The following is a 13545-nucleotide window of genomic DNA, read 5'->3' as shown; positions in this document are numbered from 1 at the left end:
GACTGAGCTTGTTTCTTCCTCGGGTAAAACGAATCCCTTAAAACTATCAGCGACAGAAATCCGATTCGCGAAACCCCAAACCAAGAACAGAGGCGCAGCGACACATGCGCGGGCTTTATTATAAAGCACGTTTCTCCCGACCTGGGGCCTCCAGCTAGGATGATAGGACAGCACCCAGTCTCGGTTTACCAGGACTCGCAACTTAGCACAGGCGCCTGAGGGCTGTCCAGTAACGGAGAGGGAACATAGCCACTTCCGGAGGCGTAGGGGGTAGGGTGTGTGGAAAACTTTGAAAACTCCAAAGCAAGGGCCACCCCTCCATGGCTATTGCACGCACCGGAAGGAACTCAACGCTGTACGTCAGCTCTTCTCCCTGTTAAAGGGACACAGCGATCCTTTTTTCCTAAGGCCTCGAAAGACTTCCGCCCACACCCAATATGGCGGGCGATGGGAGCGGGTAGAATTCCGGGAATGTGGAGCAGATCACTGGGAGGGAGTGGAGCCTCCTTTCCCCAAATTTCGATCCCACCAGGACTGGATAATGCGCGTCCAACTGGCGCTTTGTCGCATCTGTGTTGCAGTGCCTGCGCTCTTTGGGCGAGGAAGTCCCTTCAGGGAAGGAGGAGGAAAGAGTGAGCCTCACTCTAGCGTCCCGAATCAGGTTCCCACCACCAGCTTGCTCTGCACTGGGCTGTCAGAGACATGGGAGGATGCGTGTGCCGGGATCCTACATGAAACTGCACTGCTAGAGATCTACTGTTTAGAGGATGGGGCAGAACTTAAGAATTTAAAGTAGCTTAAGTTGGGGAAAGGCTCAGATACCATTAAGCCTTGTACTAATGAATCTAACTGTTCAGAAACTTTAGCGTGAAGTTCTCATAGCCGTCTGGCTGTATAAACACTCCGGATTACAGGTGAAGGCATGTTCCGGGGACTGGGGGCGGGGCCTCGGACAAAGAAGGAAGAGGGAGGAAATCTCAGCAAATCACTGGACACTGGGACAGGGGACGGATTAGAACTGCAAGTCCCGGCATGCTCTACAACACTCAAGGGAAAACTTGGTGGCTCTGAAACTAGAAATCCCGACATGCCCTAGATCCCAGGAAGGCTCAGGGTTCAGGTCCCGTTGCACCCAACGCTGGCGCTCACCTTGAAGGAACCCTCAAATTCATCGCTCATTCTTCGGAGCTCACGGCCATAGCGCTGCGCTGCCCAGAGATTGGGGGGAGCCGAGCGCGAGCGTCCTCGAAAAGGGCTAAGCTCCTCCTCCATCCCTTCATCTTCCTCAGTCCCCGCTGGGTACGAACTGTGGCGACTCCGGGTCTCCATAGTCCCAGCGCCTGCCAGGGTCAGGGAGTGGAAGAGGTGTGAATCTCTGGCCTGCTATTGTCCGCATCACAGCCCGAGTCCCTCTCTCGTGAATACAGGGAGCTCATAGTACTTTTGTGAGAAATCGATTACTTCCACAAATCCTTGTACAGTGCTAGTAATGAAGCCTTTAGTGTACAAAAGGACAGTCTACTGTGCCTTTCACAAAATAGGGACATAGATATAACTATCACGGTCTCATAGCAACCCTTAAGTAGGGAGGTACCTCTGTGTCTTTGCAGGAATCTTGGAAAACAAGAACGCTTAGAGCATCCCGTTATGCCTTTTTTGGGAGACAGTGTCAAGAACTGTCATCACTCATCCGTTTTATTTTTTGGAACGCATTAAACTGTCCTCCACACTACCTGGTTCAACAGCCTGAGCATGGAGGCCTGAGCTGGCTGTGGTGGTTTATATTTATAATCCCAGAACTGGTGAGGTGGAAGCAGGAGGTTGAGTTTAAGGCCAGCCTAGACTATAGAACTTGTCTTTTGCCTTACAAAAGAAGAGTCAGGTGGAGTGGGGGACACTGGACCACGAACACACATGCACACAATAGCTACAAATGTGGTCCAAGAGGTCAGGTTTACTCAGGTTAACAAGGTTGCTAAGGCCTGAGGCCAGAAGGCCCTGGGTTTGGAACTCAGAGCCCATCAGGCTGTGTGCAGCTCTTACCTTGCCCAGCCATGCTTAGGTTCTCTTCATGAAGGGACAGTCTCACCTTGCCTACATAGTAACGCACCTGTGTGAAGGTTGCATCGAAGTACAGGCGTGCCCTGTGAGCTGCAAGAGCATTGTGGGTGCTCTTCTCTAGTCTGGGTATCGTGTGCCATCCTGACTTCTGCCATCTGTACCCCTCGGTCCAGACCAGAACCACTCCCAAGAGCAGAGTCCAGAGCTAGGCACAGCCTGCTGCCCACACCCAGGTGTCTGCAGGCTGGGGAGGAGGTAAGGTCACCCTCAGGTTCGGAGGTTGGTAAATTTGCCTCCCCCTCTCAAAGGTCAGCTGCAAGACTCTGCAGCTCAGAGGATCTGAGGATCCCAGCTGCAGACATGTGACAAAAAGCAGAGGTAAGGAGGGGACCCATCACGAAAGGCTTGGCCAGGACAGAATATCATCGCTTACCTACAGAGTGCTTTCACTGGGGCCACTCAGTAGCTAGGTGGGTTTCTTTTCATAATCTTGGACCCATTTCCCCAGCTCCTTGCTACCTCAGTCTGTCTGTGGCACGGGAACTGCCTGTCTCACAGTCGCAACTCTACCCTGTCCTTTGAGCATCCATTGGTTTCTTGGCTCCTGTGTGGCAGATGTGGAGTTCTCCCCATCTTACATAGAACACAGCCAGACAGTAAAAGGAGTGCCTGAGTGGTGGTGGTGCAGCCTGTCTGCACTGAGTAATGAACCCGAGTGGGAGAATCACTATTCTGTGTGCCGAGCTGGTGGTGGGAAGGTGAATGTCCCTCCTCCTTCAGGAGGAAGCAAAACAAGAGCTGGTTGAGGATGCTCAGCCACTAAAGGAGCTTTCAGTGCTGGCCTGAGGGGAGCCTTGGAACCCATGTGAAGGGGAAAGAGAAAACAAGCCCCGAAAGCTGTCCTCTGACAGTCACTTGGACATGTGGCACCTGTGCCCCCTCCCCGAACAAATCTGCTTTCATAAGCTATGTTAAAATCTTTGTTTAGCATCAGACTTGATAGTACACGCTTTTAATTCCAAAACACTCTGGAGGCAGAGGTCCTTGGATCTCTGAGTTCAAGCCCAGCCTGGTCCACAGAGTGAGTTCCAGGATAGCTAGAGTTACATAAAGTCTCAAAAAACAAAACAAAAGTTCTTGCTTAGCATGCTCAAGGCCCTGGGTTCCATCCCAGTACCTCACAACCAATCAAAACACTGACCAGGTCAGGCTGGAAGATTCCTTTGGATTGGTTATTTAGGTTTTTTTTTTCCCCCAAGATTTATTTATTTAGTGTCTATGAGTACACTGTTGCTGTCTTCAGACACACCAGAAGAGGGCATAGGATCCCATTACAGATGGTGAGGAGCCACCATGTGGTTGCTGGGAATTGAACTCAGGACCTCTGAAGAGCAGTCAGAGCTCTTAACCACTGAGTCATCTCTCCAGCTCAGTTATTTAGTTAACTCTGATTATGGAGGCAGTTCCTCATTTTACAGGGAGTGAAACTAAGGCAAACAGCATGTGCACTGTGTCCAAGGTCACACAATAAGTGACAAAGACTGGTCTGTGCTCTTCTCATGTCCACCCTTCAACAGTACCACAAACCAACTTGGTGGCCTAATTTGGAGGAGTCATGTTCTCCTGCCCTGACTAGTGTCAGCCATGCTGAGAGCCCATGCTGTGGCATGGAGAACTGTTGATTACTAAAGGCACTGAGCAATGCCAAGCACCTCAGCAACAAAGTAACATCCATTTGTGTCAAGAGTATTTGTACTGACTGATGAGAAAGGGTCTCAGGTGGTGGAAGGCTGACCTTAAACCTCTGGTCCTCCTGTTCCCACCCCCAACTGCAGTTTATATGGTGCTGAGATTAGAGGCTGAGGTTACACCCTTACTAGGCAGGTATTCCACAAACTGCGCTGCACCTCCAGCCCCGCAATGGAATTGTAAAATTATCTTTACATTTACTGGAAATAACCTGGAGATTCCGAGAACTCCTTGAACAAAAAGGATGGGTGGGAGTGGCCTAGACCTGCCTCAGTTCCTCAGGGGAAGGGATGGGTGGCTATTGTCTGGGTGTCTACCCTTAGGCCACCCTCCCAGACAGACTAGGGGTTGGGGAAGTGGGAAGAAACTGGTTGATATGCACCTTTAGCTTTAAGCTCCTTACCCACAGGGCCTCTGGGTAAGTGGGTGTGGCCAAACCAGCAAATTCACAATGCAAGAGACATCCTAGCATACTCCATTACAATTGGTGGGAGTGCCAAGGTGCTTGTCACTAAACTTTCAACTCCTGAGACCCACAAGGGAGAAGAGGAGAGAACCAAACTAACTCCTAAAATGTATCCTCTGATCTCTATATATGCTTATACACACACAATATAAAGACATTTGTAAACAAACAAACACATAGCATGGCCGACCAGAGAGAACAGGAATAAAAACAAAACCAGTGGTTTCCCAGATGCTTACAAGCAGTGAGGCTCTGCCCTCAGGCAGGGCAGGCCACTCTGTCAGCCTGGTCTCCACAATGGCCTGCCCAGACCTGTGCGGGAGCCTTGAGGAAAGGCATTTTAGAGTTCTAGCCTGGGGCCTTACCTGGCCCTGCTCTGGCCGAATGTTTTGCCAGGGCCTAACAGCGCAGCTTGCTGGATTCATAGTCAAAATGTCCCAGAAAACACCTTTGTGCCCACCACCACTGCCTTACTCAGTAACACTGAAATCTGATTTTCATACAGTTCTTACCTGCTATCATAAACTAGTTTGTTCCCTGGATTTTGTCAACCACTTCAATAGATAAACCTGTTCCCATGGTTAGCACACACCCTTAATCCAAACCCTTGGGAGGAGAGGCAAGAGTTTCAGGCCAGTAGGGCTTGTTCCTGGAAAACCTGGGCTACACAGAGAAACTGTCTCAAAAACTCAAAACCAAGAAATAAAGAACCATTCCTGAAGTTGGTGCAAACTGTAGTCCCAGCTACTTGCTAGTTGGATGTCTGAGGTCTGAGGCCAGATGGTTGCTGCAGCCCTGGAGTTTGAGGTCAGCCTGGGCGACACCGTGAGATTGTCTCACCAAATGTAACAAAGGCTGGAGATGTGGTTCAGTGAGAGGCTGGAGGTCCTGGGCCCATGTCTCAATCCCTGTTCTAAAACCCAACTACGTCTGTCTCAAACCTTCAGCGGCTCCCTACCATCTGATTCTTCAAGCCACCCCTATCCCGAGTCTAACCTATACTTCTTGTTTGCCATGCAAGAGCACTGGATGTTTAAGGCACTGCATGGGTTGCCCTAATTACTGAAGGAACCCCAGGTCTGCAGAGAATAAGTCAACTCACCAGCAACAGTGACATCCACAACTATGCTGTTAGTTGGGCATAGGGACCTCCATGACGCCTCCTGCATGCCAGGCAGTTTCTAAGCATTGTTCACATGAATTCAGGTGCCCTTCTGGAGCCCTGAGAAGTAGGACCAGTTCTATTCCCATTTTACACATTAGGAAATTAAGGCAGAAGCAGTTAACCTCTCGATCTGCACTTAAAAGGCTCTCCTGAGATGCTGCCATTTGGCCCAGAGGTCAGTACTGGCTGCTTCTCCCATTTTATGGCCTCCTCCCCCCTTCCTACTGTGCAGTCCCAGTGCTGCAGTCCCTGCCCTAGTGATGCTCACAGCCCAGTGGACCTGGTACAGGTAGTCAGGAGAGGTGGGACCAGGGTGAGCTGACTGCACACAGATGGCTTGTAGTCCCATGGCTCTGGCAGGTCTGACACTTGCAAATCTCACTTGTGTTGCTTTTGTTTCACTGAGACAGGGTCTAAGTAGCTCAATCCATCCTCAGACTCATCTGTTCTGTGCGTGGTGCTGAGATTACAGGCGTATACTACCATACTCAGTTCTGCTTTTGAGAACACTGAAAAGTAAATCAAATGTCTATGAACCCTACCACCATCACACACACACACACACACACACACACACACACACACACACTGGCTGTTTTTCCTGGTAGTCCTCATTCACTGAAGTGCTCCTTCATGAAGCTGGGATGCACCTCTGTTCCTTGCTGCAGCAAACCCCACTTTCTTTTTTTTTTTTTTAAAGATTTATTCACTTATTATATATAAGTGCACTGTAGCTGTCTTCACATACACCAGAAGAGGGAATCAGATATCTTTACAGATGGTTGTGAGCCACCATGTGGTTGCTGGGAATTGAACTCAGGACCTCTGGAAGAGTAGTCAGGTGCTCTTAACCGCTGAGCCATCTCTCCAGCCCGCAAACCCCACTTTCAATGAGCTTCCTAAAGCTGTTTTCAGAGTCTGTCAATGCCCCTCCCCCACCTCGTAACTCAGGCTTGCCCTGCCCTTCCTCTTGTGACAGTGTCCCATCCTTCCTCCCAGTCTCTCATCCCATAAGTATAATCTAGACCTTGTCACTTTGTCCTAGCATGCCACCTCCTTCCTGTTGGAGTACCCCCTTGGAGTAGGTGTAATACCTAAGGTAGCTCCTCTTCTTGGGGCTGGACCAGTTCACCCCACAATCACAACATGGAAGCCAGGTTCCTCAGGCCCATGTTGCTAGGACAGCTTTAAAGAAGGGGCTTGGGGTTGTCTGGACAAGGCCGGGCCTTTCACTCCGCAGACTGGAATACTGTGACGAAGCAGTGCGGGACCCAAGCCAGGCACCACCTGTGGACGTGCACCAGCCACCTGCCTTCTTGCACAAGCTGCTGCAGCTGACTGGGGTCTGCCTGTACTTTGAAGAGCTGCCCTCCCAGGTGGACCCGCCAAAGCCACCTTTGCAAATCGGCAGCTGCACAGGGTACATGGAGCTCATGGTGAAGCTGAAACAGAATGAGGCCTTCCCGGGGCCCAAGGTGAGTCCCAGGCCTTAGGAATTTGACCCACGGGGCTGGAGAGATGGTTCAGTGGTTTAGAGCACTGACTGCTCTTCCAGAGGTCCTGAGTTCAATTCCCAGCAACCACATGGTGGTTCACAACCATTTGCAATGGGATCTGATGCCATTCTGGTGTGTCCGAATATAGCAACAGTGTTCTCACATTAAATAAACATTTTATTTTTTTTAAAAAGGAAAGAAAAAGAAATCTGGAGATTGCTCAGCAGTGGCAGTGCATGTCTTTAATCCCCACACTGGGAGGCAGAGGCAGATCTCTGAGTTCCAGGCTAGCCTGGTCTAAAGAGAGAGTTCCAGGACAGCCAGGGATACATAGAGAAACCTTGTCTTGAAAAACAAAAAAATAAATGATGATGATGATGATGATGATGATGATGATGATGATGATAATAAAGAAACCTGAAGGTTAAAAGGGGTGGGGACTGGAAAAATGGCTCAGTCGTTCAGGGCATTTGCTGCTCTTGCAGAGGACATGAGTTCAGTTCCCAGCAAAGAGGTGGGGCAGCTCACAACCACCTGTAACTCCAGCTTTAGGGGATCCAGCGCCCTCTTCTGGCTTGCAAGGCCCCCACACTTGCACATGTGCATTTTACAATGGCACACATATACACATAATTTTAAAAAGAAGGTGGAATGCCAGGCACGGTGGCCTGTGGTCCTAGTACTTGGGAGGTAGAGGCCAGTCTCAGCTGTGTGGGAGCTTGAAGCAGTTCAGGGAAACATAATGGGGTAGGGATAATTTAAGCTCTATGGAGCCAGTGACAAACCTGGTTGAGCTCAGGTTTCTGTGGCTGTTACGGGGTCAGCGATGGGAAGTGGAAAGTATAACCAGTGTCTTCCAACGCCTCTCCGTCTTCCTCTTTCCAACTTCACACGGCTCTGGCTTGTCACTTAGGGTCACCTGCCTGCTCCATCTGAGCAAGAACAGTTGTGCTATAGGTGAGCCATGGAGTAAGAAAGAACCTACTGGCCACTGGAAGGTCCTATTCCAGGCTGAGGAGTCTTCCAACAACACCCCTTAGAGTGACCTTAGGAAAGTCATTTCTTTTTGGGGGCTCTGCTTACCTCCCACGCACATCTATCTTATCTTGTCTGGGACATAATAAGGGAGTCTGTTTTCCGCATTTAGTGAACCAGCTTAATCATTAAGGACATGCCATAAATCTCTGTGCATTAGCCCAGTGATAGTTGGTTTGTAGAAGAGGCAATTTGATGATCAGAGCTATCTGGGGCTTCCCAAGAGTCTTCAGAAGTATGGCTGCAACAGGAATGTAAGGGGCAACTGAGTCAGGGGACATGGGACAGGAAAATGATGGAAGTGAGGAACCTACCTCCATGATGACTGTTATTGGCTGCCTGTCCCGGCTGCTGCTGAACGATGCTCCCCAGGAGACCTGGGGCCAGGTAGGGACCTGGCTGGTCCTCAGTGAGGCTAGGGCCCAGGCCCCTATCTGTAGTACTAGCGTCTTCCTGCTCACTCGGCTCAAACTCTGGGATCTGGAACATACTCTGGGCTGTAGAGACAAGGTAAGAAGTACTCAGTACTCAGCTAAGCAAACAGTAGTGATGAGAAGCAGGGGAGAGGTACTCCTGGCTCCCTCTCCCACCAGAGTAGCCCCACTCCCCAGCTTCCCCAATCTTCCCAATCCCTTATCTGTCTTCTGGATCTGGCCTGGTTGTCGCCGGAATACTAAATCTCTCTTCAGATCTCTGACCAGACCCTGGTACTCCCCCCCTGCCCGTTATGACCGCGAATAGGTCTCACCCCAAGCCCGTTCTCGAGGCCCCTGACTCGGGCCTGCCTCCTCTCTCCAGTTCTAAGGGCTCCCGGCCCTAGTTTCCTGGGCGACAGGAACTGTCACAGATCTAACCCAATCAGTTCTCGAAGTAAATCCCGGGATCGGTCTGGGGGCGGGGCCACCCCAAGCCAGGTCCCACCCCTGCACCGACCTGCTGGTCTCCACCGCCTTCCTCCCGCGTCGCTCCCCAGGCTCCGGATTCCGGGATCGGACTTCCTCAAGCCTAGGGCGTGTGCAGGAGCCAGCGAGGGCTGCTTTGGGGTTCCCATTTGGATCCTGGAGGCCTGCTTCGGCTGATAAGTCCTCCAGCCCTTCTGGGCCTGAATTCCTCCTGTAAAATGGGGCTAATGACACCTCCCTGAGGAGCTAGTGAAAACTCTGTAAACAGCTTAGTGATTACTTATAGAGTCATTCACTGAAGCTTGGCCGTCGGATGCAATGATCTTTGCGATGGTTATTGCTTCCCCTGGACCGAGTGACCGGGATGGGAAGACCAGCTCCTTCCTCCTCCCGGTCGTGGAAGCCTTGCACTACCTGCCTTGGGGACAACTCCCCGCGCCATCTCGGGAGCTCCTTTCCGGCAGGATGGCCGCCCGGGTGCGGAAGAATGGACAGGGGAGCCCAGGAGGGCGAGCCGTGGGGCTCTAAGGGGCTCTGCTGCAGGCCGGAGCGCGGGGCCTGCAGACTGAAGCTAGGGGGCGGGGCCCAGGTACCATCTTGGTTGTGGGCGGAAGTTTCCTTCAGCGACCCTGTGCAGGGAAGTCGTTGCCGCCCCCACATGGGCATGTCTACCGCGATGTGGGTTTGGGGATCTAAGCGTGGGAAATGGTAGTCCCCAACATTAAGAGCTGGCGGTCAATGGCACTGGTAACCCAGGTGCTTGTTGTGTGCGGCCTGTTCTACTCTCGGCCGCCGGCCGCCATCCGTAACCCCGGACGCCCGCCGGCAGCGCACCTTGCGTTGATTCTGGAAGAGATTCACGCCGGGCGCGGCGCATGGTTTCGGAGTCCTTGCCAGCCGCTACGCAGTTTACGTAGCGAACGGACGCCCGCGCAGGCGCAGGAGTGGGGCGGAGCAGCGGGAGCCGGGAGCTGGAGCCCGGTGTCCGGGCGACCGGATCCCGCTTCCTCAGCAGCGGCCTGAGGACATTGACATCGACTTCCTTTTATTCACCGGGGCTGAGGGTGGACGCGGTGGGGGAACACGTCTGGAATCTTGAGGACAGAGGAAGAAGCCTCCCAATCCGGATTATTGCAGGGGAAAGAGGAACCAAGCTTGGGGAGGGGGAGAGCGGGGCGTTGGGCGCCCCCGCAGCGGCCGCTGCCCTAAGCTGACGGGCATCGGCCGGCTCTCCCCCTCCTGCCAGCCGGACACGAGCGACTAAGGCCAGAGACTCTGTGCCACTGCATCCTCGCATCTTGTCCCTGGGGCTGGCCCAGGGAAGGACACCCCAACCCCTATTTCATTTGCCCTGGGTAGGAAAGACTACCCTTATACACTCCAGAGTGACGGGTACAGGGCCCAGATTACCCGTACCTACCCCCAACCCTGTCTCTGCTGAGGAGGAAAGGCCTGACAACCCTAACTTTTTTCTTCCAGAGTTCCCAGCTCTCACCACCTATTGCAGTTCCCACCCCTCCATATTTATCTCCCTGGCATCTGGCCAGCCCTCTATCTCTGTCTCTGGGTTTCAGGCCTCCCTCCTTGACATGGAGAGTAACCTGTCTGGTCTGGTGCCTGCAGCTGGGCTGGTACCTGCACTGCCTCCTACAGTGACCCTGGGGCTGACCGCTGCCTACACTGCCCTATATGCTCTTCTCTTCTTCTCTGTCTATGCCCAGCTCTGGCTGGTGCTTCTGTATGGGCACAAGCGCCTCAGCTATCAGACGGTATTCCTGGCACTCTGTCTGCTCTGGGCTGCCTTGCGTACCACACTCTTCTCCTTCTACTTCCGAGATACTCCCAGGGCCAACCGCCTGGGGCCCTTGCCTTTTTGGCTTCTCTATTGCTGCCCTGTCTGCCTGCAGTTCTTCACACTGACGCTTATGAACCTCTACTTTGCGCAGGTAACCACGGGAACTGGTGTGGTGGGAGTAGGAGGGCAATCCCAAGGGTCCAGGGGAGTGATGGGTATCTCTGCTCCCAGGTGGTGTTCAAGGCCAAGGCGAAGCGTCGGCCAGAGATGAGCCGAGGCTTGTAAGTACTGGAGATGTTAATGGGTCAGTGGCAGGGAGGAGCCCACCCAGCAGGGTTGAGACAAGACACACCTCAGACATATTTTGTGATAGAGCTTGAAAAACCTAAAGCGTCCGATTCAGACATCTGTGATCGTGTCAGGGGAGGGAGAACATCAACATCATCTCCGGTGGAGAAAGATGGAGGCTCCAATCCATGGAATGCATAAAGTCTTGTGTACCTTTAGTGACCTTGGCTGCGACTCCCCTGTCCTTACACGGTGCCTTCCAGTTTATAAAGATATTTCAAAGGCATCTTTTGCACAGCTCACCTGAGGTGCTCTCCTATGCTCATTTGAGAGATGAAGAAACTGAGGTCCGGTTAGACAAAGCCACATGTTCAAGGTCACACAGCTGGAGTGAGGCCCACTGAGCACTCAGATCCAGGTGTTTGATCTGGTGCTCCTACTACGATGCCTGCTGTAGCTTCTAGTCACCTCCCCTGCGTGAGCCTCAGTTCCCTCCTATGCAAAACTAGATGAGCAGAGTTTAGATTTGACCATCTGAGCTCTGAGTGACCCTGGGGTCTCCTGAGGAGTCAGGGTTGCTGGTGAGGGCCGAGGGGATCCACGGTCCGGGGCTGACTTTGCTGTGGGCTGCAGGCTGGCTGTCCGAGGGGCCTTCGTGGGTGCTTCACTGCTCTTTTTGCTGGTGAATGTACTGTGTGCAGTGCTGTCTCGCCAGCGCCAGGCACAGCCCTGGGTCCTTCTGCTGGTACGCGTCCTGGTGAGCGACTCCCTCTTTGTCATCTGCGCCCTCTCGCTTGCTGCCTGCCTCTGCCTTGTGGCCCGTCGAGCCCCTTCCACCAGCATCTACTTAGAGGCCAAGGTAGGGCCACCAACCCTGACATAGTACCCTTGGGGCTCCTTGGACAGAGTTCTTTAGGATGTAAGGGGAGATAGGAACTTCCTCTCCCTGAAGATCCTCTATTGTCATCTCTGCCAGGGGACCAGTGTGTGTCAGGCAGCTGCTATAGGGGGTGCCATGGTCCTGCTCTATGCCAGCCGGGCCTGTTACAACCTGGCAGCTCTGGCTTTGGCCCCTCGGAGCCGGCTAGATGCCTTCGATTACGACTGGTACAACGTATCTGACCAGGTAGGCATTGGTAGTGTTTGTCCCTTCTTTGGTAACTATAGTATCTACCCTCCAGCTGGCCAGGAACCTGCCAGCATCCTCTGTGGTGGCAGACTGTCCTCTGCCTCTGTTTCCCCCCAGGCAGATCTGGTGAACGACCTAGGGAACAAAGGTTACTTGGTGTTTGGCCTCATCCTCTTCGTGTGGGAATTACTGCCCACCACATTGCTGGTGGGCTTCTTCCGGGTACACCGGCCCCCACAGGACCTGGTAGGTCCCCCAACCACCTCTTGGTCCAGTGTAGAGGGCTAAACCCTGGGAATTCTGGTCTGGGGTCCTGGGACAGTTATGGGAGCAGAAAAATATCCATAGTAGCAACTTCTTCCCCCTTACAGAGTACCAGTCGAATCCTCAATGGGCAGGTTTTTGGCTCCCGATCCTACTTCTTTGACCGGGCTGGCCACTGTGAGGATGAGGGCTACTCCTGGGAGCATAGCCGGAGTGAGAGCACCAGGTAGGAGCCTCAACCCTGCCTGAAGTGCCTTGGGATCTTTTCTGACTCCAAGAGCAATGGGGACCGAGAGCCAGCCCCTTGTTCCTAATCTGTTCTGAGTGAAATCCCCTCTGGGTTCCCAGTGCCCACCCCTGCCTCCAAAAGCCTTTTGCCCTTTGACCTAGGGCTCTCTATTCTCAGCCTCTCCTTTCTCCTCTCAAAAATGTGGCCCTGGGCACTGCTTGGGACTCACCTTGCTTCTCTGCCTGCAGCATGTCCGGCAGCCTGGGCTCTGGCAGTTGGTATGGTGCCATCGGGCGTGAGCCAGGCTGGGGAGGGGCCAGCCAGACGAGGACCACTCCTCTGCTCTTCTCCCAGGTGCCAGGACCTGGTAGCCACCACCACAGCCTCTATTCCACGCCACAGACGTGATCTCCTTTTACTCCCCCTAGAATGCCCAGGCCCCAGCTCCCCTAACCCCTGGCCCCTGTGCCAAGTACGTCTGCTGCTTCTTGCCCAGGGTGCCAGGAGACTGTGGCTGCTTCTCTCCTCTGGCCAGCTCCTTGCTGCTCCTATTGTAGTGAGCTTGTGCCACCCCCCTAAAATTGGGACAAGGCCCCAGGATACCAGATGCCCACAGTGCCCTGGCATGACCTGCCACCTCTGCTTCCACACTGGAGCCAGCTACCTCTCCTGTGCCTACCACTCAATAAACAGAGTCTGTGCCCTGTCCTTTCTCCGGTCACTTGTCTGAGTTCTGTTCCCTCTTACCTCGTCCTGCTTGGTATCAGGATGATCAAACACTGACCCTTGACATGGGTCGCCCTTGACTAGTCTGGGCAGGTGCCATTCACCTTCGATGAAGCTAGTGGGCCCTGAGTGGCAGGGCCACTACACATGCCTCTGTTCTTAAAGCTTTCCTGGTTCAGAATATCCTTCTCTGTGCTGCCCAACCAACGTGGGCTGAAATCCCAGAGCTCACGTAACCCT

At 53.0% G+C, this 13545-nt stretch overlaps 2 protein-coding genes across 18 annotated transcripts; one reads left to right on the top strand and one right to left on the bottom strand.

Annotated features, from left to right (window-relative positions):
- Window positions 1–99: 99 nt before the first annotated feature.
- Bad (BCL2-associated agonist of cell death) lies at window positions 100–9441 on the bottom strand. 12 transcript variants are annotated; one of them, XR_015638849.1, is made up of 6 exons: window positions 9289–9441; window positions 8906–9085; window positions 8287–8469; window positions 7723–7869; window positions 1150–1340; window positions 100–609 (listed from the first exon to the last, which is right to left on the bottom strand). XR_015638849.1 is itself a non-coding variant. In NM_001438404.1 (5 exons), exons 1-5 carry the CDS (start codon window positions 9314–9316, stop codon window positions 484–486), a joined length of 708 nt encoding a protein of 235 aa, NP_001425333.1. In that variant the 5' UTR covers window positions 9317–9441; the 3' UTR covers window positions 100–483.
- A 373-nt stretch (window positions 9442–9814) lies between these two features.
- Gpr137 (G protein-coupled receptor 137) lies at window positions 9815–13291 on the top strand. Of its 6 annotated transcripts, none has more exons than XR_015641985.1 (8): window positions 9815–9987; window positions 10449–10820; window positions 10901–10950; window positions 11591–11816; window positions 11934–12083; window positions 12176–12332; window positions 12458–12576; window positions 12828–13287. XR_015641985.1 is itself a non-coding variant. In XM_087591926.1 (8 exons), the coding sequence occupies exons 2-8, from the start codon at window positions 10464–10466 to the stop codon at window positions 12985–12987; spliced, it is 1191 nt and encodes a 396-aa protein (XP_087448052.1). In that variant the 5' UTR covers window positions 9815–9987; window positions 10449–10463; the 3' UTR covers window positions 12988–13287. The 6 variants fall into 6 exon arrangements, 3 of the variants coding, with proteins under 3 accessions (XP_087448052.1, XP_087448055.1, NP_001103032.1); XM_087591926.1 differs by having other exon boundaries at window positions 12204–12332; XR_015641989.1 differs by lacking the exon at window positions 10449–10820 and having other exon boundaries at window positions 9815–10229.
- Window positions 13292–13545: the final 254 nt, after the last annotated feature.

Source organism: Rattus norvegicus, chromosome 1, assembly GCF_021556685.1.
Source record: "Rattus norvegicus strain SHRSP/BbbUtx chromosome 1, alternate assembly SHRSP_T2T, whole genome shotgun sequence".
NCBI classification, from domain to species: Eukaryota; Metazoa; Chordata; class Mammalia; order Rodentia; family Muridae; genus Rattus; species Rattus norvegicus.
Note: the sequence above shows the minus strand (reverse complement) of the source record. Positions and strands in the feature narration are given on the sequence as shown.